We start from the raw sequence: 21,618 nt of genomic DNA on the forward strand, positions 1-21,618 counted from the left end.
ACTTGGTCCCGCCCCAAGCAACTGCCAATGCCCGCCACCCACAGATGACAGACAACACTTCAGTTGTATAAATCGTCTTTAATTCAGAAAGCATGGAGTGGAGACCCCGTCCCCTGGGAGCAGAGCCAGGAGATGGGTGGAGCCTGAGCGGGGTCTGTGTGGGTGAGGGGAATATGTACCCTTCTTGCAACAAGCCAGAAATAGAAAGAGCCTGAGGAAAAGTGACCTGCCTCTGAGCCCGAGCCCCTCGCTTTAGGGTCTCCTCCGTCTTCCCTGCCAGGGTCTGAGGCTACTCGGAGCCTTCCCTCCTAGTTCACTGGTGGGTTCGGGTCGTTTTCAGGCCTGTCTCTAGCTCTCCACGCTTTTCAGAAACACCTAGTCAGGCCCTTTTTGGGTACCTAAAACTTAGCTGAAGTTATAAGCTGTAAGGTAAAGCAAGTTCTACTAAGTTAGAAGCTCTGGGGTTATATGAGGTCTAGAGCCCAAGAGGCCCTCACTGTCCTTGGCCTGACTTATCCGGGAGAGGGGCGGAACTTATTGCTGAATTGGGGTCTCTGCACTGGGGATCAAGGCTGTGTCCTGTTTGTTCTTTTTATTCTAGATCCGTTACTTTAGAGACCTCAGCTTTAAAGGGGACCTGGAAGGAATTCCTGCTGAGGTAGCTAAGTGTTCACGTCCCCCCAACCCAGGCACCGCCAAAACATGCCGTGGTTTTAGCTCCTTGGCCATCCCAGCTTCCCTACTATGACCCAAGGATTCCTTCCCAAACTCCTCTGTCCTTCCTCAGACTCCATTTCCCCGGCAGGACCCCAAGGTGAGCCGCAGGAGCTAGAAACTGCATGTAAAAATAACGTTAGCATTCTATAGGAAGAATCGGATTTTTAGAAAATCTAGGAAAAACAAGAAGCGTTTCCTGATTCATCAACAAAGTTCTTGATGAACCATAGCTGGATTCTTTCCAGAGCTCACCTTTAATAGGTATTACTAGAGAAGGTAGGAGGGTGGGTCTAAAACCCACTCTCTATGAGCATTGATATGGCGGTATAGGCCCCAGTTCCATCCTGGAGGCAAGAGCTGAGAGTCGTGGTCCATGTCCTAGAGCTGAGATTCAGAAGGAAGTATGGCTCCACATGCGTCTAGAACACCATGCTCTAGAGCTGGGTGTCTTTGGGATAAGAAAGTTAAAACTGTGGTGATCTGACACTGCTCCTGGTTCAGGCTGAGGCCAGCAGCTGGACAGGGCTCAAATCTAGCCTCTATTTGGAAACCAGGGGTCCATGTGGGTCAAGGACAGAAGCCTGATGGATCCAGAACGGAGCCTGGCAGCACGCCAGCATTCCAGCACAGAGCCTTAGTGCAAAAAGGGCCCTGGCTAGGGTGCCTGGTGTTCCAGAACCTGTCCAGAACAAGGCAGAAGGTGGAGTAGGGCAAAAAGGAAACTAATCCTGAGCTCTAGTAGACCTCTATAAATCTATGGCTCAGTGGCAATGAAGAGAGCATACGGCTCCCGGAAGTGGCTGAGCATGGGGTGTGGAGCATTTATGTCCTGGGTCAGTCAGTTTGGGAACCCCCCGAGCCTTCTTGGGAAAAGGCTTTGGGGGGCTGTGAGTGTGGAAGGAAAAAAGTGATCAGCCAGGACGGTTTTCAGAATCCCCTCCTCTGAATTCCTCCCAGGAGCTGGAAGCCTGGGTGGGGAGTCACAGCCAGCCCCTTGGCTCCCTCACGATACAGCACCTGCTGGGACCTGGCTGCTTGGGGCATGAGTGTGGCAGCGGGTGAGGGCAGGGCTGGGAGCTGGGCTGGGGGACGGGCTGTGGCGGTGGCTGGCTCCATGCAAGGGCAGGGAGCCTCCAGTCCACGGACTACATTTCAGGGGGCGGGGGACTGGAAGGGGAGGTCTCGGGGACACTGTGGAGCGAAGGCTCCCGGTACATGGCCACTGTGAAGGGGAGAGAGAGGAACAGGAAGGAGAATTAAGCATGGAGAATGCTAGAAGGAATCAGAGGTCTGAAAGAGTGCCCTTCCCCGACACCTCCTCTGGGACCCCAACCCACAGGAGGAGGGCTGCCCAAACCCCCAAAGGCCAAAGCCTTCCCGGCTTGACCTGTCATAACAGGTGTCCTCTTGGATACTTGTAGCCCCCACATTGTGTGTCACTCAATGTCCACGTCAAGGCCAGCACCCTCCCGTGTGGCCCACATTTTCTGCAGTCCATACTCACCCTCCAGGAGCTTGGGCACAAAGTGGGCGGCTGCCTTGGTCTTCTTGACTCGATTTCCCTTCATGACTCGGCCCTCCTTGTCCAGGCCCAGGTACCAGGCCCGGCCAGAGCGGCGCTGGCGGTAGAGGGCAGAGGCGTACAGGACATAGTAATTATCGAAGACGCATTCCTTAAAGCGACACTCAGCTGTGAAATGTGGCTGGGGAGACAAAGACCCAGAAAGGCACACACAGACAGACAAAAAGACGTATCACTGGACAGAAGGGGGCCCTGGGAAGAATGAGCCAGGATAGAATCCATACATTTTGGACTGGGAAGGGCCCACTTCTCACTCCATGCGGAAACTAGGAGAAAGGGAGGATGAGGGAGAGTCTGGTCAGCCCCTGATTGTTAGAAACTAGATTTGTGGGGGGCAGGGGGCTGGAATAAGAAGAAACTAGATTTGGGGGGCAAACCCCAGGCCACTCAGCCTCGTCGTCTCACCGAGCTGTAGAGCAGCCCCTCGGCATTCATGGCCATGTAGTGACCCAGCTTGGCACTCTGGATGGTGACCACACGGAGCCCCACAGGGATCAGGTTGAAGTGGGCTGGGGGTGTAGAGAGGGGGGCATCAGTGCCCAGGGCCTCAGACCCCCAGCCCAGCTCCCCCCAACCCAGTTCCTCCACTTCCCTCAGGGGTCAAAGAGTCAGACCGAAAACAACATCACCGGAAGTGAGAATAGGATGGTCACCTCCTATCCCCGTGCTCTCCCCTCCCATCCAGCAGCTGGCTTCCCCTCTCACTGAAAGAGCTGGTGTCCTCTGGGGTGCCCTGGATGCTCCCATCAGGATTCGCCTGGAGGTAGAAACCCTGGCGGCAGAACAGTTTGGTGACGATGCCTTTGAGCTGAGGCTCTGGAGAGAGAGAGACATTCATCTTTGAAAATGACATCTCTGTTCCCAGAACCATTCCTACACTTGGCGGGATCGGAGGAAAGAAAGAGAGGAGAATGGGTGGGGAGGATGAGGGTCCCCGGGGCCCCAGCTCTCTGACCCTCTAAGCAGGCTCTCTCTCCCACTTCCTCTCTGACTCTGGGAGGAAGCCGGGGTGTGGATCCCTTCTGCTTCCTCTAACCCCCACCTTTCCTTTTAATTTATTGAAATTTATTTAAATAGCTTAATTCCTACTCTACAGCTCCACCAGGAGTGGGGGAGGGGAGAAGAGGAAAGAGGAAGGGGAGAACCATCAAAAGGCAGAGGACAGAGGGAGGCAGGCAGGGCTGCAGCAGGGCCAGAGCGTTTGTGACTGTGGGGGGCGGCGAAGTGACCACGGGGTCGGGGCGCCCCCTCCGGAGTGGGGGTGGGACTGGGCCCGACGCTGACTCAGCACCTGCTGCTGCGGCTGCCGCTCGCTTGGCGCGGGCCTTGCTTTGGCCCAGTGCCGGCCTGTCTGACACTGACCCATCTGTCTGTCTGTCTGTCTGTCAGTCCGCGGGCTCGCGGGGGCCCAGCGCTCCCTGAGGCCCAGCCTCTCCCCTTCGGCCAGGTAACCCGCCTGAGGTGGGGGACATTCGGCACCAAACCAAGGAAATGGGGGAAGGGGGCCGGGGAGCTGGCGAGGCAGGCGGAGTCACGTGGGGGCCGGGTCCCACTCAAAGGGTGGGCTGCGGACCGTACCACTACGGAGGGCCGGCGGCGGGGGAGGAGGGCACGAGGGGGCTACCCCTAGGGGAGCTGGGAGCAGGCGGGAGCGGGGCCAGAGGGACTCCTGCCAGTCGTGCCTGGACGGGGACCACGCGGCAACCCTCACAACTCTCCTTCCCTGTCCCTTGCTCTCGGCCGACTTCCCCGTACCCCCTTGTAGGTGGTACGACCCCCCAGTCTCAGAGCGGGGCTCTCGCCCGGTACTGGGTCTGAGTTCCTCGCGGCAGAGGGTACCCCGAGCATGTGGGAGCCGCTTTCAGAGTCGCGTAGGGGGTAATGGGGGGGGGTGGCGGGCTCCCCTCTTGAAGAGCAGGTCACCGAGGAGGGCGCACAGAGGGGCGGGCTGGCGAGGTAGCTGCAAGGACACCCGGGGGAGAGCTGGGGAGATTGGCGCCGAGCCAGCGAGGCTCGGCCAGCAGGAACCGAGCCAAGGCGTGGAGGAGCGGGAGAACCGGGGCGGGGGCGGGGCTGCCAGAGCTGCAGAAACCCTCGGGGTGACCCAGGCGTCCGGAACCCCCAGCCCCCTCCGCCCGGCATTGGAAGAATCGCGAGAGCCGGCACGTAGGCGGCGGACGGTGGGCGTGGGGGTGGGGACTCCTGTGTTGGGGGGGGGCGAGCCGGAGCCCAGAGGCTTCGGAGCGCCAGACCTAACCCCCCCAGCCTTCCCCTTGCCCTCGACAGCAAGGAGACTCGGGGTTATGGGCAAAAGAGAAGGGAAACTGAGGCATGGTCTGGCAGAGACTGTGTGGTCATGGCCCACCCCTTTCACTTTCGGGGAACCCCCCTCAGTCGGGCCCTATCCTGCGGAGTCCCTGGCCTCAACCTCCCAGGCCCGGAGACCCCGCTCCAGCCACTCACCAGGGCCGCGAGCCGGCCGCGCGGGCCGCCCCCCGCACAGTCGCACCTTGGACAGCAGGACGAGGAGCTGCTTCTGGCAAAGGGACTTGGTGCCGCGGGGACACACGCGCCGCTGCGCCGATACGGGCCGGCTGCCCCCGGGCTCGCGGACCTCCCGCTTCTGCCGGATCAGGCTACTGGCCAGAGCCGCCATGGCGCCCCGGGAGGAGACACCCCCAAACCTGCGGGCGCCCGGAGCGCGCTGGGCTCCTCAAGAGAAGCCCGTTCACCAGGGCATGTTCCTGACGCTGGGGTCCCAACTCGCCGCCTCACCCACGGGACCTGAGGATGAGCCCCAGGCCCCCCACCCTTCAGCCGCCAGCTCCCACCGTTGGGCCCCGTGCTACCTCCACTGGACCCAGCAGCCTATGTATCTGTTGACCCCACCCTCGACTTTTGCCCCCTACTGAAAACTACCCCCTTTCCTGTTCTCCACTGTCCCTGTCCCCACTTCCCTTAGGCCAAAGTCAAGACCCTCAAAATTTGCAAGATGTGGTTCCAATACCCCCAGGCACCTTTCCACCCTATGTTGGAGACCCGCACTCCTGCCAAATCCACTTTTGTAACCTAAAGGGTGCGGGTCCTTAGCTTTGAGCATATTAGCTCAACCCCATCCCTACTGGGGCACTGCCAATGTCACAGAGGAACCCAACCTTGCTGTCTTTGCCACCCTCTAAGTGGAAAGGATCCCCCACTTTTTTCAATGAAGTCCCCCAAAACTGTCTGGGAAAACCCAGGCTGTCCCCGTTCAGCGATTAAGGGGTTCCCAGACCCTGTCTCTGGACAATACCTTTTTTCACCAAGTCACCCCCATTTCTAGGGGTATATGGTTCCAGCTGCTGAGCCCCTTTCCTCACCTTGTCACCCTCCACTCCTTTTGAAGTCACCTCCAAATCCGCCCTTCCTAGTGGATACACCGGGTGGTTTGTCTGGAGGGTCTCTCACCTCCAGATAAGGAGCATCCTGTTTTTTTTTCGCCCCCTCGTTGCCCCTTAATTTCCTCGGGGACAGCTGGTGCTGCTTAGATCCTACGCCCTCCAATTCAACCAGCCCCCCGAGAGGAGTGCACCCACGTTATCACCAGTTCCCAAATGTGAACAGGCCCCCTACAAGTCAGAGTGCATCAGAGCTTTCTGCGACAGGGCTTCTCGTCTTCCCCAGGACAGCCTATAGCACCCCTCTTCCTTCCCCGACGCCCCTCAACCTGTCCTGTCTTGTTGATCCGGCGACGGGTGGCGCTGGCTCCGGTTCCAGGCTCCTCCCTCCCTGTCCCTCGCCAGCGGAGCTTCCCCCCACGCCGGGCTAGGCGCCCCGGACCCCCGGAAGGAGGAAGGGTGTCTCCGCAGAGCGCCCTGGGCCGGCGAAGTCAGAGCACTGGGCCGGGCGGCTGGACCAAGCAGAGCGGCGGCGGCGGCGGCAGCGGCAGTGGGGAGCTGAGGCGGCGGCGGCGACAGCAGCTCCCCCTCCTCGCAGAGCCGGCCCGGGGGCGGGGCGGGGGGCGGAGACGCCTGGAAAGAGGGGGGTGCAGCCGGGCGGGCGGAACCCCGGGGTTCCTTGAAGGCAGGGAGTGGGGACGGTCTTAGAGGCAGGCGGAGCCGAGGCAAGGCCGCACGTCTTGGGGTTCAGAGGACAAGAGACAAGGAGGTGACTCCACTGAACGGAGCCCTGGATGGGAGGAGAGGTTGGGCTTAAGATGAATGGAATGGCGGACGCTGGGAGAATGGAGAAAGGGACCCTACTGCCCGGCTTGGGAGGGTAGAACTGAATGAGGAAAGTAGGGAACTAACTGCATAGGGGAGGGGTGGTGGCGAGATCCAGCCCGGGCGCAAGCCGGCCTTCTTAACCTCTCCGATTTTGTGTGAGCCAAATTGGTCAGTCCCTGGTCTGTATTCCTTCCCTCTGCGTTTTGTCAGCAAATATGCACCCGCACCCTTCCCTACTGACTCCTAAAGACCATAAAAATTGGGGAAGATGGTGGCCGGAGGAGGCACCGGGAGGAAGGGGTGCTGGCCACAGATCTAGGGAGTGGAGAAGCCAGAAATGGGACGACTTGTGCCAGGGATGGGGCAGGAGGATGGGGAAGAACCCGCGAGGAGGCCTTCTAGGCTGTGCACTTCGGACCCAGGGCGCTCAGTGTGTCTCCCAGGCGAGGGGCTAGCGGCCCCCGCCACATCCGGCCCGCCCACAGAACCACTTTTCCACGCCCGTAGGAACAGCATCTTTAATGGGCCCCGCCTCCCACGCCAGCTAAGCCGCCCCCCTTGCGTGCAGCCTTGGCCTCCTCCACCGCGGTGCGCAGGGCCCGGGCTGGGTCCCCGCGGAGCCGGGCCAACGCCCCGAGCAGCGCAGCGGCGCCATCCCCCGCACGGAGCTTTTGACCGCTCAGAAAATAGTGGGGCAGTGTCCCGGCCTCGAGCACACGGCCCAACTCATCCAGCAGCCCGAGGCAGCAGGCGCCCGCGTTCTCTGGCCGCGCGAGATAGAGCGCGGGCAGCCGTTCACATGCCCAGTAGAGCAGCGTCCGCAGGAGGTAGGGCGCTGCGGCCCGGGTCCCGGCCACCAGCGGGCGCAGCAGCGCCTGGGCGGCCGCGTGCGCTTGCAACAGCGGAGCGGGTATGCGCGCCTTGAGCGCCAGCTCCTGGCGGGCGAAGCAGAGCTGCCAGCCGGAGGCGCCCGGCCGCTCGGTGTGGCCACCGGGCACCAGGTAGAAGGATGATGACTCGAAGGCCAGCGGGCCGGCCCACGAGTGGCTCCGAGCGCCCTCGGGCCAGCCGGCCACGGACACCACAGGAATGAGGTCGAAGAGCAGGACGCGGCGCGGGGGCCCCGGCGTGGCCAGGAGGACGGTGGTGAACCCCGCGTGGCGGGCTGCGTGGACCAAGCGTGGGGCACCCGGGACCGGGAACAGGGACTCAGCGACCGCGGCCAGTGAAGCAAAGAACCACGAAGCCACCTGGGCGGGGCAAAGTGTGGGCCATGCCTCCCAATCCTCCGACGGCTGTGGGACTGGGCTAACGACGGCTGCTTTCGTGACGTCACCATTCAGGTTTTTCAGTGGGGTGGAAAAGCCAAGATGGATTACGTCTTGCTCGGGCGGCTCCGGCCCCGGAACGTTACTAGATGATTTTTCCAAAGACCCGTTTGGCTTAGATTCAGTGACACAACTGTGCGGCTGGTCCGTGGAGATTTGCCGGCCCTTGGGACTTCCTTCGCTTTCGGTTCGGTGGATGGAATCACGTCCTCCTGGGACTGGAGGTCCTAGACAATCCTGCCAGGCCTCCCGGATGGAGGTTCCACGTATCTGCTCTGGGAGGCACAGCCACGCGTAACGGGACTCCACGTCCAGTTGCAACTCCTGCCCAGTGCCGTCTAGTGAAAACACGGGCACTAGGAGTGTAAAGCCGGCGTCGTAATGAGGTCCCCGGATGTAAGGACCCAGGGGTGCAGGTCCCAGATCCAGGGAGCCCTCGCGAATCCCACCACGAAGCAGCAAGAGTTCTGCTTGGGGAGGAAAGCGGGGGTCCCGACGGTGAACAAGACCTACGGGAAGGGAAGAGACGGGTTCGGGAGGGCATGACCCAAAGCCCGGGCGGGGTGGGGAGGGGCTGAATGCTGCGAGTACCCGAAGGCAGGGAGAGTTACTTACCAAGCAAAGAGAAGACAAAGTCCTTGGCCCGGAGGAGGTCTGGTCCCGGCTTGGGCGCGTCACTCCAGCTCTCCTGCACACCCAGCTCCTGGATCAGCTGGGTTAGTTCCTGCAGCTGCGCCCCGGAGCAGAAGTCGATGTCCGTGAGCGGCCGGGCTGGGGCTGGGGGCGGCGGGCCCCACCAGGGCGCACTCCCCCAGACCGCGGAAGCCATGTGGCTCAACCTTTTGGGGCTGGGAAAAACGCGGACGGGAGGACGCTTAGACGGGCCGTTTCTTTGCTGCCAAAAAGTCGCCCGCGTTCTTCTCTCCTCCCGAGGCCGCGAGAGTGCCCCAGGCACAGCTCGTCAATGGGTCTGCAGCTGAAGAGCTCTAAATTTAGTCTTGAAAACGAACAAATAAATACCTCCAACGCCGTTGCCCTTTTCTCAAATGCTGGTCCCCGTCCCCATGGAACGGCTCACCTGACTCAGCAGGTAAAAAGTAGCTGTTGAGCCCCTCCTAGGGGATGTAGTAGCTAGTCGCCGCCGCCGCCCCTTGTCTACCTCCCCTTACCTCTTTTTCGGAGGAGGCTTGTGGTCTGCGGCTTCCCTCTTAGGGATAGCTGCAGGGGTTGGGAAGGGAGAGAATAGAACGATTCAACAGGTGACTTCTTCCTGTAGCCCCGAGGCCACGCCCCGAGCTACGACCACGCCCCTTTCTGGAGGCTGTCCGGGTCGTTCCGGATCGGCCCCGCCTTCTGCCGGAGATCAGTCACTTTCCGCTCCGCTGAGATCTCGCGCTGTCCTGGGGGTTGTAGTTTGTCTTCCGAGCTATCGGGGCGTTGAGGCCACGCCCCCGCATCCTTTCCTGTTCCGCTGAAGGAGTGCCTGATGGAAGTTGTAGTTTCTATGGAGATAACTGTTCCGTGACTTCCAAGTCTAGGTCAGCCCCTCGCAAACATTCCGTGGGGTTGGAACAGGATGGATCTTAAGAGCAAATAATAGTGGAGGACATGCCCTAGGGACCTGGGGGGAAAGAGGGGCCTCCACATCTCTTCTGTGAGTAGAGGAACCCTGGTCACTTAGATCTAGGAGGGTTCGTCCATGCAATCATAACCTCATTTTAGAGATGAGACTGCAGCCTATAAAGGTTGCACATGGTAGGGTCCCGCCAGAGAGGTGTCGGAAAGGGGCTCCCAGCTGGGTGGGGAGGCCTCCCTTTGGAGTCAGTGTCAGGCAAGAACACACAGCTGGTAACCCAGGAATGGTGACTCAGGGAAGGGGCAGACGTATTGGCAATGCCTACCTCGGATAAATCAGTGCTGGCAGGGAAAGCACTTTGGGATCTGCCAGCCATGTATGTACACAGAAGAGTTACCAGAACTGAAAATCAAGTCCAGAGGAAAATCCCAGCTGGGCTGGGGCAAGGCAATGGAACATTATCAGGAGAAGGAAATTGCGTTCAGTGCCCACGGCTACCAGAGACACAGCTTTCGTCCAAGATGAGACTGGGAGCCAGAATGAGAAGACAGAGCCACGGGAAAGCAGGGACAGGCCCGCAGATCAGACCACCGCTAGACCAGGACGTCTCACATCCCCCTCCCCCACCGGAAAGACTATATCCAAAGTGAGACAGGCCTATGTCCATGGCAAAGGACTGTGAAGGAGGGAACTCCCAGAATCCAGAGCTTGATTTGGGGAGCCCCAATCTCAGGGGTTCCTAGTCACTGACAAAGAAAATTCTCCCTCAGTGACCTCGAGCCCCAAAACATAGCCCAGTACTGGGGAGGCAGGTTTCCATATATCAGGTTGTGACCCAAGAGACCAGATGGGGAAAACTGAAGGCTGGGCTCTTTCTCACATCTGGGGGCAATCAGGTATAGAGCGTCCCTACCTCTTCCCTCCTCCCCAGAGGGTGCCCTCTCAGTCACACTGAAAACAACGAAGTTCTGTGGGTTCTGTGGGAGCTTTGAAGATGCTGGGTTTGAGTGATGAGGGAAAGGAAAGTTTCTCTAAACTCTAAAGCATTACTGTCCAATAGAATTTTCTGTGATGGGGGAAGTGTTCTAATCTGTGCTGTCCAATATAGTAGCCACATGAGGCTACTGAGCCCTTGAAATATAGATGAGACCGAGGAACAGAATTTTACATTTTAATTTTTTTCATTTTTTTAAAAAGTAGGCTCCATGCATGCCCGATGTGGGGCTTGAACTCCTGACCCTGAGACTGAGTCACATGTTCTACCGATTGAGCCAGTCAGGCGCCCCTAAATTTTATTTAATTTTAATTAATTTACATTTTTAACAGCCATATTTGGCTCATGGCTACCGTATTGGACAACACAGCTCTAGGCCTTAGGGATCGGCGGTTTCTCCATGCACGGACGCAGGAGAAACAGGGGCGGGAGATAGCACCGGTCCTCCTCAGGCCCTGTGGGGGGCCAGCATCAGGAATGGGGCTGGGGTGGATGTCCTCAAACCACCACAGAACACTTCTCTTGCCTCTTTATTCCTGATGCACCTTTGTCCCCTCTTTTTCCAGGGTCGTCATCACACACTGATATCCCCACTCCTTGGTGGCCTCCGGGGGGTTGCTGGATGCCTCTTGGCGACTGCGCCTGGGAGACAGAGCTTCACACTTGTCCCTGCCCCCCCCAAACTGTCTCTGGCGGGCATCAAAGACAACATGCCCTACCCGGTTGCCTGACCCAGGGCAGTAGGGCTTCCAGTTGCTTTTGGGAGGCATGGACATCTGGCGATAGTTCTGGCAGCCTGAAGGCACGGTGTCCACAGGACGGTACACCCAGTCTTGGCTGCCTGCTCGCCGGGAGGATGGCTGCAGCTCAATTAGCAAAGGTACCTCAGAGAAGGTCTGCAGGTCATTGTAGATCATCACCTGGGGCCTGGAAGAGCTGGAGTTCTGACTAAGCGGGACAGAAGCCCATGGCAGGCGCTGTTGTGCGCCTTCCTTCCAAGCGGCCTCCTCCGAAACACACGGCTTCATCAGTGATGACTTTGGGGTCTGAGGTAGGCCCAAGACTTGGACTGAGTCGGTACTTGGAGCAAGGCCTGGGTTCTTGTGCTGGTTGGGATTTGGGATGAGGGATGAATCCTTGTGGAGCCCGGATTCCCCAATAAGGCTTTGAGTCTTGGGGAGGCCATGGTCTTGGGGAAGGGCTGGACCCTTGTGGGGGCCAGGAGCTTGATTAAGTCCTGGGTACTTGTGGAAGTTAGGGTCTTGGGTATATTCTGGGCTCCTGTAAATTCCAACGTCTGGTGTATGGCCACATCTCCTTTCGGCTTCGGTGGCTTGCGTGAGGCCTGGATTCTTATGGAGATCAGAATCTTGAGTAAGGCCTACGCCCCTGTGGACTCCAGAATCTTGGGTAAGACCTGGATTCTTGTAGTCTCCGGAGTCTTGGGTAAGGCCTGAGCCCTTATGGAGACCAGAGGTTTGAATCAAGCTTGGGCTCCTGTTGACTCCAGCGTCTTGGTATGGACTCTTCTGTGGGCAAGAATCTTGGTGGAGGCCTAGACTCCTAGAGACGCCCAGCTCATGAGCATTACCCATACTCTTGTAAATTCCAGAATCTTGAGAAGGGCCTGGCCTATTATGGAGGCCAGTCGTTTGGGAGAGATCTTGACTTTTATAGAGTATAGTCTCTTGGTTTTGTTCTAGATTCCTATAGACTCCAGAGTTTTGCCTAAAGCCTGAGCTCCTTTGAATGTCAGAAGTTTGGGGAAATGATATGTTCTTGTGGAGGCCACAAGGTTGGGCGAGACATGGGCTTCTAAAGATACCTGCATCCTGAGTAGGACCTAGGCTCTTTTGGGGGCCACAATCTTGGGTAATAACCAGATTCTTGTGCAATCCAGAATCTTGGGAAGGGCTTGGACTCTTGCAGAGATAAGGGTCTTGAGGAAGGCCTGTGGGCTTGTTTAGGCCTGGATCTTGAACAAGGCCTGGGTTCTTGTAGAGGCCTGGATTTTGGGTGAGGCCTGGGTTCCTGGGAACTCTCAAGTCCTTTGAAGGGCTTGAAGTCCTTTGGAGACCAGAATCTTGGTTGAGGCCTAGACTCTCCCGAAGTTCAGGGGGTTGGGGTTGGATTGGGGGTTGGAAAGCCTTGGAGACCTGGGGAGGGATGGGGAACTGGGAAGATGGGACAGACTGAGAAGACTTGGAGGCTGGGGGGAAGGTGAGGGGTTGCCCTGAGGTGGAAGGCTTCCGGTGGTCGGAGGGTTGATGAGGGACGAAGGATCTGGGACACATAAGAGGCAGAGCAAGAGTGCACGGGGGAGGGATGGTGCTCGGTGAGCTCTGGGCACTGGTCGGAGAGTGAAAGCAAGGTTGAGGAGATGTGTTATCCTTGGAGTGGACCAGGAATTTGGGATAGGGCGGAATCTGAGAGTCTGTGTTTCTCCTCTCAGAACTGCAGGGATGGAAGCTGAAATAAGGGAAGGTCTTGGGCTGTAAGAACTTGTCTTTGGCATCATTTGAGATCTTCCACTCCACATTCCCCAGCTCCAGGTAACCCAGTACGGAGCCTGTGGAGGGCCTGGCACTGTCCCCACTCTGCTGCTTCAATGTTGGCTCAGCTGTACCGGAACTGCCCAGACCCTGTCCCTCTTGGGACCTGGGGAGGGTGCCCACGTCCTTTCCGGAATACCCAGAGTTCGGCGGGGGGCACACATGGCACACATTCTGCTTCACCCTGCGGGCATCGTAGACCACGTGGCCAGTGGAGAGGCCTTGGCCGAAGGCAGTCAGGGTGGAGGGAATAGGAGTTAGGATGGGGGTACGGGTGGTGACAGAGACAGGAGTGGGGACGGGAGTGGTAGTCAGGGTCATGACCAGAGCTGGGGCAGGGGTTGGGATAGAGATTGGGACAGGGGCTGGGGGAGGAGCTGGGGCAGGAATAGTGGCAGGGATAGAAGGTAGGGGAGGGGCTGGGGCAGAGGTGGGAGCAGGGACCAGGGGGTGAGGGACACGAGTATAGGTTAGGTGAGCGTGGGCCGGAGTGCATGTTGGGGCCTGGGCTATTATGTGTTCGGGGCTGTGACCCAGGGGATGGGCTGAGGTGTACTCAGGGCTGTGGGCCTGGGCAGGAGTGTGCTGAGTGCGCTCAGGGGTGAAGCCTGGGGAGTAGGTATGGGCCTGGACTGACGTGTGCTCAGCAGCATGGGCTGGGGGGCAGGTCTGGGCTTGGGGGGTGATGTGCTCAGGGGTGAGGGCTGCGGAGCAGGTATCGGCCTGGAGGGGGTTGTGCTCAGGGACCTGGTCTGGGGAATGGATCTGGGCCTGAGGCAGGGTATGCTCAAGGGTGTGAGCTAGGGAGTAGGTCTGGGCCTGGGGGGTATTGCGCTCATGGGTGGGGGCTGGGGAGGAGGTCTGGGCCTGGGGGGTGCTGTGCTCAGGGGTGTGGGTCTGGGTCTGGGTCTGGGCCTGGGCCTGGGCCTGGGCCTGGGCCTGGGGGGTGCTGTGCTCAGGGGTGTGGGTCTGGGTCTGGGTCTGGGCCTGGGCTTGGGGGGTGCTGCGCTCATGGGTGTGGGTCTGGGTCTGGGTCTGGGCCTGGGCCTGGGCCTGGGGGGTGCTGTGCTCACGGGTGTGGGTGTGGGTCTGGGACTGGGCCTGGGCCTGGGCCTGGGGGGTGCTGTGCCCATGGGTGTGGGCTGGGGAGGAGGTCTGCATCTGGGTCTGGGCCTGGGCCTGGGCCAGGGGAGTGCTGTGCTCGGGGGTGTGGGATGGGGAGTAGGTCTGGGTCTGGGCCAGGGCGTGGGCTGGGTCATAGTCTGGGGTGTTGGTCTTGCTCTCGTGGGGCAAGAGGACGGGAACCATGTCCACCTTGCTCATCCTGGGGAACTGGGAAGGTGTCTCATGCCTGGAGATAAAGGGGGCCCGGGCCTTCAAGGCTGTGACCTGAGGGGCCTCCCCTGCTTCCATCACCCCCTTCTTCCATAGTCCCCAGGCAGCGTCCATGGGAGCCCCGGTGTGCCCGCACTGAGGGGGCATCCAGCAGCACCCGGGAGCCTTCTCGTCATGCGTGTCTGGTATCCAGGAGTTGAGGTGGTTAGGGTGCCTGACCAGGAAGCCTGGGCGGCGGTGGAAGCGGGAGGAGACCCTCGAGCACAGGTTCTTGGCGTCCATGGAGCAGCGGGAGCACATGGGGTGGCTGCCGACGCAGCTGTGTTGCTTGTCTGCGGGGAAAGGTGGGATGGGACGAGGCCGGGGCTCCTGAGGGGCTGGGAAAGGGGACAGGTTCACATCCCTTTGAGGTCATGCTGGGGCCCACTCACCTTTGGGGAAAAAATGATGGAAAAGAATCCGCAAGGAGCTCTTCAGATGCCTCCAGAGCTGAGGGGAGCAGGGGAACGGGGAGCCAGGACGGTGAGCCCTGCAGCCCAGCCCTCGCTAGGCCACATCCCACAGCCCGCAGCCCTCCCACCTCAGCCCCTTCCGGCCAACCCCCAGTCTCCCCCAACCCTGTTGCCCAGCCCCCGCCCTGACCAGAGTCACCACATTGATCCCCACGTTGAGCAAGATGAAGCTGCCCAGAATCAGAAGAATCGAGTCTCCTAGGTCCTGGCACTTCCTGGGGTTGGTGCCAGAGCATACTTGGGCTCCGTGGTGGGCTCGCTCACCCATGGCCGGGGGTCCCAGGACTACCTGGGCCCCCCCTGGCCCCCACATACTCACTAGGAGGCAGACTCCTCTGGTGGGGGAGGGGGAGAGGGACTGGGTCACAATGGGGCTGGTGTTGGGGTCACAATGAGGGAGGAGAGGAAACGGAGGGCCTAGGACGGTCTGCCCTAGTAACCAGGTTCTTGTAATCTGAGTCCCAAAAGTCAAACGGGGCTGGAAGCCAGCACGCCCGCCCTGTGGCCCTCATTCCTCCTTCATTCCCTTACTGCCCCTACCTTATTCTCTCAAACACTCACACATTCCATCCCCTTGGCCACTTCTGAGGCTGGAAAGACCTTGGCCTCAGAGCCTGGGCATTCTCCCTGCCCTCCGTTGGGCGGTGGCCCTGGATCTGAGCAGAGGTAGGACCCACCGGTCTGGAATCTGACCTCACGGCGTCGTGTGGGGCTGAGCCTCGGAGCCCACTTTCGAATCGGGGAGGCCAGATGCCCAGAGCAGGTGCACGGAGACTGGTGGTTTGCAGTCTGCAGCTGCAAGACAGTGTGGGACCAGATCCTGCCGGGGGCGGGGGGGGGGGTGCACAGCCACGGGGAGCCTCCTGCCCAGAAGCCAGGACCCAGGCTGGCAGAAGGAGCGGCGCTTCCAAGCCATAGAACACAGCACAGTGTTTCCTGGACTCTGTTGCTCTTTATTTCTCTCTCCGCGCCCGGCCCCACCGCCCACAGACACCGCGGGTCAGTGAAGCTTCCCGGTCCGGCTCCTGTGCAGGGAGGGCCTCGAGGCTGAGGTGGCCGGCGGGGGCAGTGAGTTGGCCCGTGCTCGGCTCTCTTGCACTTGCCGCTTTAGCTCCAGGCTGTCATACACCTGGCAGCTGGCATTGCCCCCCGGGTTCCTGCTGAGTGGCATGAAGGTGGGCTGCGGTTGGGGGACCTCGGGAGCCTGGACTTCGGGCAGGGGCTGGGAGGAATGGGGAAGCAGGGCCGAGCTGGGGGCCGGGGCCCGTTGGTAGGTCGTCTCGCCCAGCATGGTGAGGGAGGTGGAGGTCGTCAGGGCGTGCCGGGCGGGCGGTGCCTCCGCCCATTCGGCGGCCCGGCGCCGGACCTCGTGGGGTTCCCTCAGGTGGCCCGTGGATGGGTGCGGGCTGCGGCTGGGCTGGCTGTAAGCGTGGCTGGGGAGGCCCCGCCGGTAGGCCTGGGGGGAGCAGTGCTCCCGGGCCTCGGGCCGGGAGCCCCGGGGCATCAGGGCGGGTGGAGGCTCAGAGCCCTCCAGACCCCGCCGCCGCTGATCCCAGGAGTCATAGAGAAGCTGGCCGGTCGAGGGGTAAGGGCTGTACCCCACGGGCACGCAGGAGGGATTCGGGGGCAGCCGGCGGAGAGGGGGCGGAGACGAGACCCACTGCTCCGCCTCCATGTTGCCCCAGATTCGAGACTGGGAGCAGTGGGGCCCGTAGGACTGCAGCCGCAGCTCCGACTTGGCCTCCACACGCTTGGGCATGCGGCGCAGCTCAGGTGACAGGTAGAGAGATGGTGGCGGCAGGCTGGCCAGGATCCCGCCCTGGCGGCCCCACAGCCCCACGCTGGAGGGCAGGCCCGTCTGCGGGTAAAGCCCGCCCCAGCAGCCCCGGGGGTACTTGGGGCGTGGGAAGGCCAGGTCCTCCTCCTCCAGGTAGGAGTCTAGGTCCTCCCGGTCAAAGGAGGGCACGGCCTGAAGCTGCGACATCTTGTGGCGGTGATGGTGGCTCCGGAAGGCTGAGCGTTGGTGGGGGAAACGCCTCTGGTTCCTCAGCTCCCACTGGTGGCTACAGGGGCGGTGGTGGCCGTGGGGCTGGCGGGGGCCGCGGCGGCGGGGGCGGCGGGGGCGCCGGCGCCGGGCGCTGCAGAGACGTTGGTAGGAGGAAGAGGGGCAGCAAGTGGGCCTGGCCATCTTCACTTCCACAGGCTCCAGGGTGCAGTGGACGTGGACGTCTTGGGCCTTGGCTGGGGAATCTTTGGCGGAACTTTCACAAGCCTGCGAGCTTTCCTCTGGGGGAGACACGAGTCCATGAGGCCGGGGCGATTGTCAGAAGAGCTCAGGGCTGGGAACGGGGCGGGGCGGCCTGGGTTTCTAGGGTTGTGCTGGTGGCACCGGGGGACTGTGTCCCCCACCTCTCTTGCTGCCATACTTACTTTTCTGATTAATCCAACAGACCATCTTGTCTAAGGCGTTCTGGAGCCCATGCCACATCTGGGGGTAGGGCGGGCTGGGAGTGAAGACCAGGAAACTCTCTACACCCCCAGCCCCTACACACACCCCTACCTGGCTCCCAGCCAAGACCACACTCCTGCAGGTGGAGGTGTGGGCTGCAGCCGGCTCCCACCCGCAGTCCTCTTCACCCCCGGGGGCGGCCCCCCGCCATCACTGACCGCAGTTACCACGTTGATCCCAATGTTGACGAGGATGATGAGGCCCAGCAGCAGGAGCAGTATGTCCTCGGGGTCCTGGAGATGTTCCTGGTATTGATTGCAGCACCCCATGTTATCATACCAGAGCTGGTTTTCCATGGTGGGGGGGCCCTCGGGCCACCTGGGCCACCGCCCCCCCCCCAGCCCCGACCACACTGTGCTCATGGAGGGACCTGGGGACACCTGCCAGCTGGTGAGGGGGTTGGGTCATAATGAGGCACATTGCAGGGAATCACAATGCAGAGGTGGCCACTCTTTTATCCAATCGGCTTGCCCTGAAATGGCCATGTCCGACCTTGGCTGCCACTCGATGGGGCCCTGTCCCCGGACATCCCAGAGCTCAGTCTGTCCCTATCTCCACGGGGGCCTGCTTAAGTCAGCACCTGATTCTTGAGTTGAAAATATGGTCGCTATAGTGGTCAGACGGTCTTCGCAGGGACTGAGTCTCCATAAAGGGTTTCCTCCATGTCTTTGGGGCCATCAAGGCAGTTTGTGGAGTTGGTCCCCTCCACCCATGCCCACTTGGGGCCAGCAGCCAGGGTGACAGCACGAGTCCCCTCCGTGGTCGCCCCACTGGGCCATTCCCTCCCCGTCCTTCCCGTTTCCCTATCGTAATTCTTCTAGCATCTACCCTCCCCACCCCTTCCTGGCCAAGGAGCACAGCCCTACGCAGTGTGGTCACCAAGCCCACTGGCCCCCTCGCTTTGGAGCAAGACTGACTTCCCGCTCGCCTCTGCCAGGGACCACCCCCGCCTGTGCCCTCTCTCCTTAACCAACTGCCCTCCCACTGACCTAGCCCTCCAGGTTGGAAAACCGTTAGCTCCCCGCTTAAGAAAACCTGATGAAATGCACAGAGCACAAAACAGGTGTAATTGTTGATAGGACAGAAGGAGCCTCCTTCTTACAACAGGCTCATCGCTGGGGTCTGAGAAGTGGTCCCCTGGGGGCCTCGCGTCATTTGCACCACAGAGGAACAACTTGACAGAAACAAAACAACAGCCAGGGGTCGTTTCCCTTCGCGCCTCCGAACACATAGTAGGTGCTCAGTACATACTCACTGAATGGAATTAACTTAAAATGATCAGTGATGTTGGCTGAGCGAAAGGGAACAGAGCGGCAGGCTGATTCACGGACGGCCTGCCTGTCCACATTCCAGGAACACATCTGGTGCAGAGGTGGGGTCGGTTCCTTCAGCCTGGGTGCACTCACGGGCTTCTCTTCCCGAGCGCACCAGCAGCCACGTGTGTGCACGGGGGTGTGTGTGTGTGTGATGGCAGCTGTCTAGGACTAGGGTACGGCCCGCGTTTCCCTGCTGTGGGGATGCACTGCTCCGATGAGCTCGCATGCCAGACGGAGGCAGGTGGGAGTCTGACGGGCCAGGCTGACTCAGTGGAAAGCGGTCTCCCTGCGGGAGCAGAGCCTGGAGCCCCCAAGGCCGGGAACTTGATCCCTGGTGTCTGTGTGACCGTGGATAAGTCACTTCTCCCTGAGACTCGGTCTCCTCGTTGGTGACAGGCAGGTGCTAAGCAGAGCAGTGAGGTCCCAGAGAGCAGCCCTCGAGAATGTCCCGGAGTTTGGTCCTCGGCTCCGAGCCTGCTCGTGGGTACGCGAGCTTCGGGTCCTGCCTGGGGAATTGCGAGGGCCCGGATCCCCTCCCTCTCAGCCAGCCCTGCTCCAAGAAACCGGGGCTTGGGTGGCGGTGGGGGGTTGGGGGACACAGCACACCTTGAGGTTGCAGCCGCAGAAACCAGGCTGCTGAGGGGTTAGGGCCACAGGGACGGGGTCTCCCCTCTAGTGCAGGTCTGCTTGAGGATCTGGGCCGGGATTTGGGGGGTTGCTCTGGACACGAAAGAAAATAGGGGAGTGGCAGGTGGGAACTTCAGGATCCAGAAGGGGCTGGGAGAGAACTGAGGGCTGGGCCCAGGGAAGCCAAGAGGTAGGTGAGGGTCCTTGGGGCTCTCGAGGCCGCTGTTGCCAGGGAGACCCTTCTGTGGGCGACTGGGGCTTTGGGGTGCCCTGCGGGCCCTGGCTCCCCACACACCACCACACACCACCACACACCACCTCCTCTCTTCCTTTTATTTTTGTCCCATTCACCTCTCTGTCACCGAACGGTATACCCAGTCCTTGCCCGTCCCCTCGGTGGCGTTGCTGGATGGGGAGCCCAGGGGGTAACAGTGGGATAGGGCCTCCACCTCGCGGGTCAGCTCCCGCAGCCGCCGCCTCACGTCTCGGGCGTCATACACTACGCGGCCTGAGGAGCGGCGCCGGGGGATGTCGGGGACCACGGCTGGGCCCCGGTCGGGCGGCGGGGCCGGAGTGGGGGGGGCACAGGGCTCGGGCTCGACCTGGGTCCCCACCCCCGCCCCACTGTTCTTGTGGCTCAGGGCCTGCAGGCTGGGGGGTGGAGGGTTCACCGGGTACACGTAGGCCTCGAGGCCCAGCTCTGACCGCATCTCTCCTTTGAGGGGCCTTCCTTCTATGGTCTGGTGGAAGCGAATGGTCTGGGGAGGGGGCTCCACGGCGTCCTGGGGCCAGGGAGCCCAGAACCGCTGGGTGGACTGGAAGCCTTGCCAGTCTGCGGGCTGATCCCAGTGGTGGGAGCAGACTGCTGGGTGCTGGTGTGGGGGCTTCTCGTCGTCGTCCATGTCGGGGGCCCAGGCTACCGGGCGGTGGGCTCGGCGGCCGGAAGAGCCTCGGTGGCGGTGGCGGCGAGCGGGCGGGGGGGTCACAGTCATTTTCACAGGGTCCATGGTGCATCGAAGGTGGAGTGCAGGGGCGCTCTGCTCCAGAGGCTGGGGGTGCTTCCCAGGTGAGGATGACTTAGAAGCTTCTGTGGACCAAGGAGAGGCGGGAGGCCTGTGGGGAGGCTGGCTCCTGCGGGGGGGTGGAGGGGTAGGGCGCAGGGGGAGAGGCTGCACCGCTGTGGTGTCTGAGACAGGAGAGCGGGACGGGAAGGGGCCAGCTCCGGGTCAGGGCTAGAACACGGGACTCCCGCCTCTCCTGTGCCCCCTGCCCCCCCTGCCCCCCCCTCCCCGCTTACCTTTCTCATAAACGATATGGAACGCTTGGTGTAGGAAGCCGCGGAGTCTACGCCAGAGCTAGGTGAGGGAGGACACAGTGACCCCGGGCCGGCCCTGGCCACCAGGCCTCCCGCCGCCGCCATCCTGCCAGCGCCCTCCCGCCTGGCCCCACCCTGACCAGCGTCACCATATTGATGCTAATATTAATGCAGATGATGAGGCCCAAAAGCAACAGGATGGAGTTGCCCAGGTCCTGACAGTTGTTGGTGTTGGAGCTGTGATACGAGGCCCACCCGGGTCGTGGCCGCTCAGCCATGGCCATGGGGGTCCCGAGGGCCACCGGGGCCCCTAGGCCCCCAGCCCACTGTGCCCACAGTATCCACCAGCTTGCCTCCTGCCTGCCCCAGGGGCTCCTGGGGGTAAGCGGGTCACAATGATGCCGGAGCTCTCCCTCACAATGTGCCAAGAGGCAGAGTCTTGGGCCCATGGTTGACCCTCCAGCCCGGGCCCAGGCCTTGGCGTGTTGAACACTTTACCTGGCACGCCTGTCCTGTAACCAGCCATCTGGACCAGCGCACGAGCCCCCTGGCCTGTCTGGTGTCTGCCCTGATGAGCCCCTGGCCATCCCTTCTCTACACTGGCCTCAGGCCTCTGCACACACCTGGGCCCTGATGGGAACTCCCCCCAAAACCCTGCTACCATGGCAGCCTTACCCCAGCACCCACTCCCCCCTTTCTCTCCATGCTCTGAGCTGCTCCCCGAAATGGGCTGTGGGCTTGGATCACCTCCCTCTCCCTCGCTGGCAGAGTGGCAGCCTTGAGGCTTAGTTTCTCAGAGCCCCCCACCGCCCCCCCATCACAGCAGGCACAACCAACAGTTAAATTTTTATATTTACAATATTCTCTTCATCTTTTGCCAGGTTTAAAAATGTGTACAGAGCCGCGAAGGGTTGGGGCAGGGATGTGGGATTGTCAGGGGATTGTTCTGGGGAGAGGGGCTGGGCATTGGAGTCCGTGGCTGAATCATGGGGTCCCCCAGCCCCCCTCCCATGCCCCAGTCTGGGGGGCATCTGTCTACAGGGTTCAGGG

The 21,618-nt window shown here is 61.0% G+C and overlaps 5 protein-coding genes across 5 annotated transcripts; all 5 read right to left on the reverse strand.

Annotated features, from left to right (window-relative positions):
- Nucleotides 1-63: 63 nt before the first annotated feature.
- FGF11 (fibroblast growth factor 11) lies at nt 64-6,231 on the reverse strand. Its single transcript, XM_026520857.4, has 5 exons — nt 4,763-6,231; nt 3,005-3,115; nt 2,705-2,808; nt 2,222-2,420; nt 64-1,939 (listed from the first exon to the last, which is right to left on the reverse strand). The coding sequence occupies exons 1-5, from the start codon at nt 4,953-4,955 to the stop codon at nt 1,863-1,865; spliced, it is 684 nt and encodes a 227-aa protein (XP_026376642.1). The 5' UTR covers nt 4,956-6,231; the 3' UTR covers nt 64-1,862.
- Nucleotides 6,232-7,008: 777 nt separating this feature from the next.
- TMEM102 (transmembrane protein 102) lies at nt 7,009-9,216 on the reverse strand. The gene is made up of 2 exons (XM_026520837.4): nt 8,448-9,216; nt 7,009-8,341 (listed from the first exon to the last, which is right to left on the reverse strand). Exons 1-2 carry the CDS (start codon nt 8,659-8,661, stop codon nt 7,023-7,025), a joined length of 1,533 nt encoding a protein of 510 aa, XP_026376622.2. The 5' UTR covers nt 8,662-9,216; the 3' UTR covers nt 7,009-7,022.
- A 1,760-nt stretch (nt 9,217-10,976) lies between these two features.
- SPEM3 (SPEM family member 3) lies at nt 10,977-15,069 on the reverse strand. The gene is given in 5 exon segments (XM_048226642.1): nt 10,977-11,015; nt 11,017-13,725; nt 13,882-14,621; nt 14,721-14,778; nt 14,932-15,069. Coding segments are annotated over 5 exon segments (3,684 nt in total).
- A 732-nt stretch (nt 15,070-15,801) lies between these two features.
- On the reverse strand, nt 15,802-17,606 carry SPEM2 (SPEM family member 2). The gene is made up of 3 exons (XM_026520841.2): nt 17,469-17,606; nt 17,228-17,289; nt 15,802-17,080 (listed from the first exon to the last, which is right to left on the reverse strand). The coding sequence occupies exons 1-3, from the start codon at nt 17,604-17,606 to the stop codon at nt 15,802-15,804; spliced, it is 1,479 nt and encodes a 492-aa protein (XP_026376626.2).
- A 1,994-nt stretch (nt 17,607-19,600) lies between these two features.
- SPEM1 (spermatid maturation 1) lies at nt 19,601-20,941 on the reverse strand. The gene is made up of 3 exons (XM_026520856.3): nt 20,709-20,941; nt 20,551-20,608; nt 19,601-20,340 (listed from the first exon to the last, which is right to left on the reverse strand). The coding sequence occupies exons 1-3, from the start codon at nt 20,850-20,852 to the stop codon at nt 19,601-19,603; spliced, it is 942 nt and encodes a 313-aa protein (XP_026376641.2). The 5' UTR covers nt 20,853-20,941.
- Between the last annotated feature and the right edge of the window lie 677 nt (nt 20,942-21,618).

This window comes from Ursus arctos, unplaced genomic scaffold, assembly GCF_023065955.2.
Source record: "Ursus arctos isolate Adak ecotype North America unplaced genomic scaffold, UrsArc2.0 scaffold_14, whole genome shotgun sequence".
NCBI classification, from domain to species: Eukaryota; Metazoa; Chordata; class Mammalia; order Carnivora; family Ursidae; genus Ursus; species Ursus arctos.

Excerpts from the sequence above, each read along its gene's own strand:
- SPEM1 (XM_026520856.3), bottom strand. The coding sequence starts at position 20,852 with ATGGCCATGGCTGAGCGGCCACGACCCGGGTGGGCCTCGTATCACAGC. Across the intron at positions 20,609-20,708 it reads GCATCAATATGGTGACGCTG|CTCTGGCGTAGACTCCGCGG; the intron begins GTCAGGGTGGGG and ends TCCCTCACCTAG. Across the intron at positions 20,341-20,550 it reads CCATATCGTTTATGAGAAAG|AAGCTTCTAAGTCATCCTCA; the intron begins GTAAGCGGGGAG and ends CTTGGTCCACAG.
- FGF11 (XM_026520857.4), bottom strand. The coding sequence starts at position 4,955 with ATGGCGGCTCTGGCCAGTAGCCTGATCCGGCAGAAGCGGGAGGTCCGC. Across the intron at positions 2,421-2,704 it reads AGGGGCTGCTCTACAGCTCG|CCACATTTCACAGCTGAGTG; the intron begins GTGAGACGACGA and ends TTGTCTCCCCAG. Across the intron at positions 1,940-2,221 it reads TGTGCCCAAGCTCCTGGAGG|TGGCCATGTACCGGGAGCCT; the intron begins GTGAGTATGGAC and ends TCCCCTTCACAG.
- TMEM102 (XM_026520837.4), bottom strand. The coding sequence starts at position 8,661 with ATGGCTTCCGCGGTCTGGGGGAGTGCGCCCTGGTGGGGCCCGCCGCCC. Across the intron at positions 8,342-8,447 it reads CTTTGTCTTCTCTTTGCTTG|GTCTTGTTCACCGTCGGGAC; the intron begins GTAAGTAACTCT and ends CCCTTCCCGTAG.
- SPEM2 (XM_026520841.2), bottom strand. The coding sequence starts at position 17,606 with ATGGAAAACCAGCTCTGGTATGATAACATGGGGTGCTGCAATCAATAC. Across the intron at positions 17,290-17,468 it reads GGATCAACGTGGTAACTGCG|ATGTGGCATGGGCTCCAGAA; the intron begins GTCAGTGATGGC and ends CCCTACCCCCAG. Across the intron at positions 17,081-17,227 it reads TGGATTAATCAGAAAAGTAA|CTCGCAGGCTTGTGAAAGTT; the intron begins GTATGGCAGCAA and ends CCCAGAGGAAAG.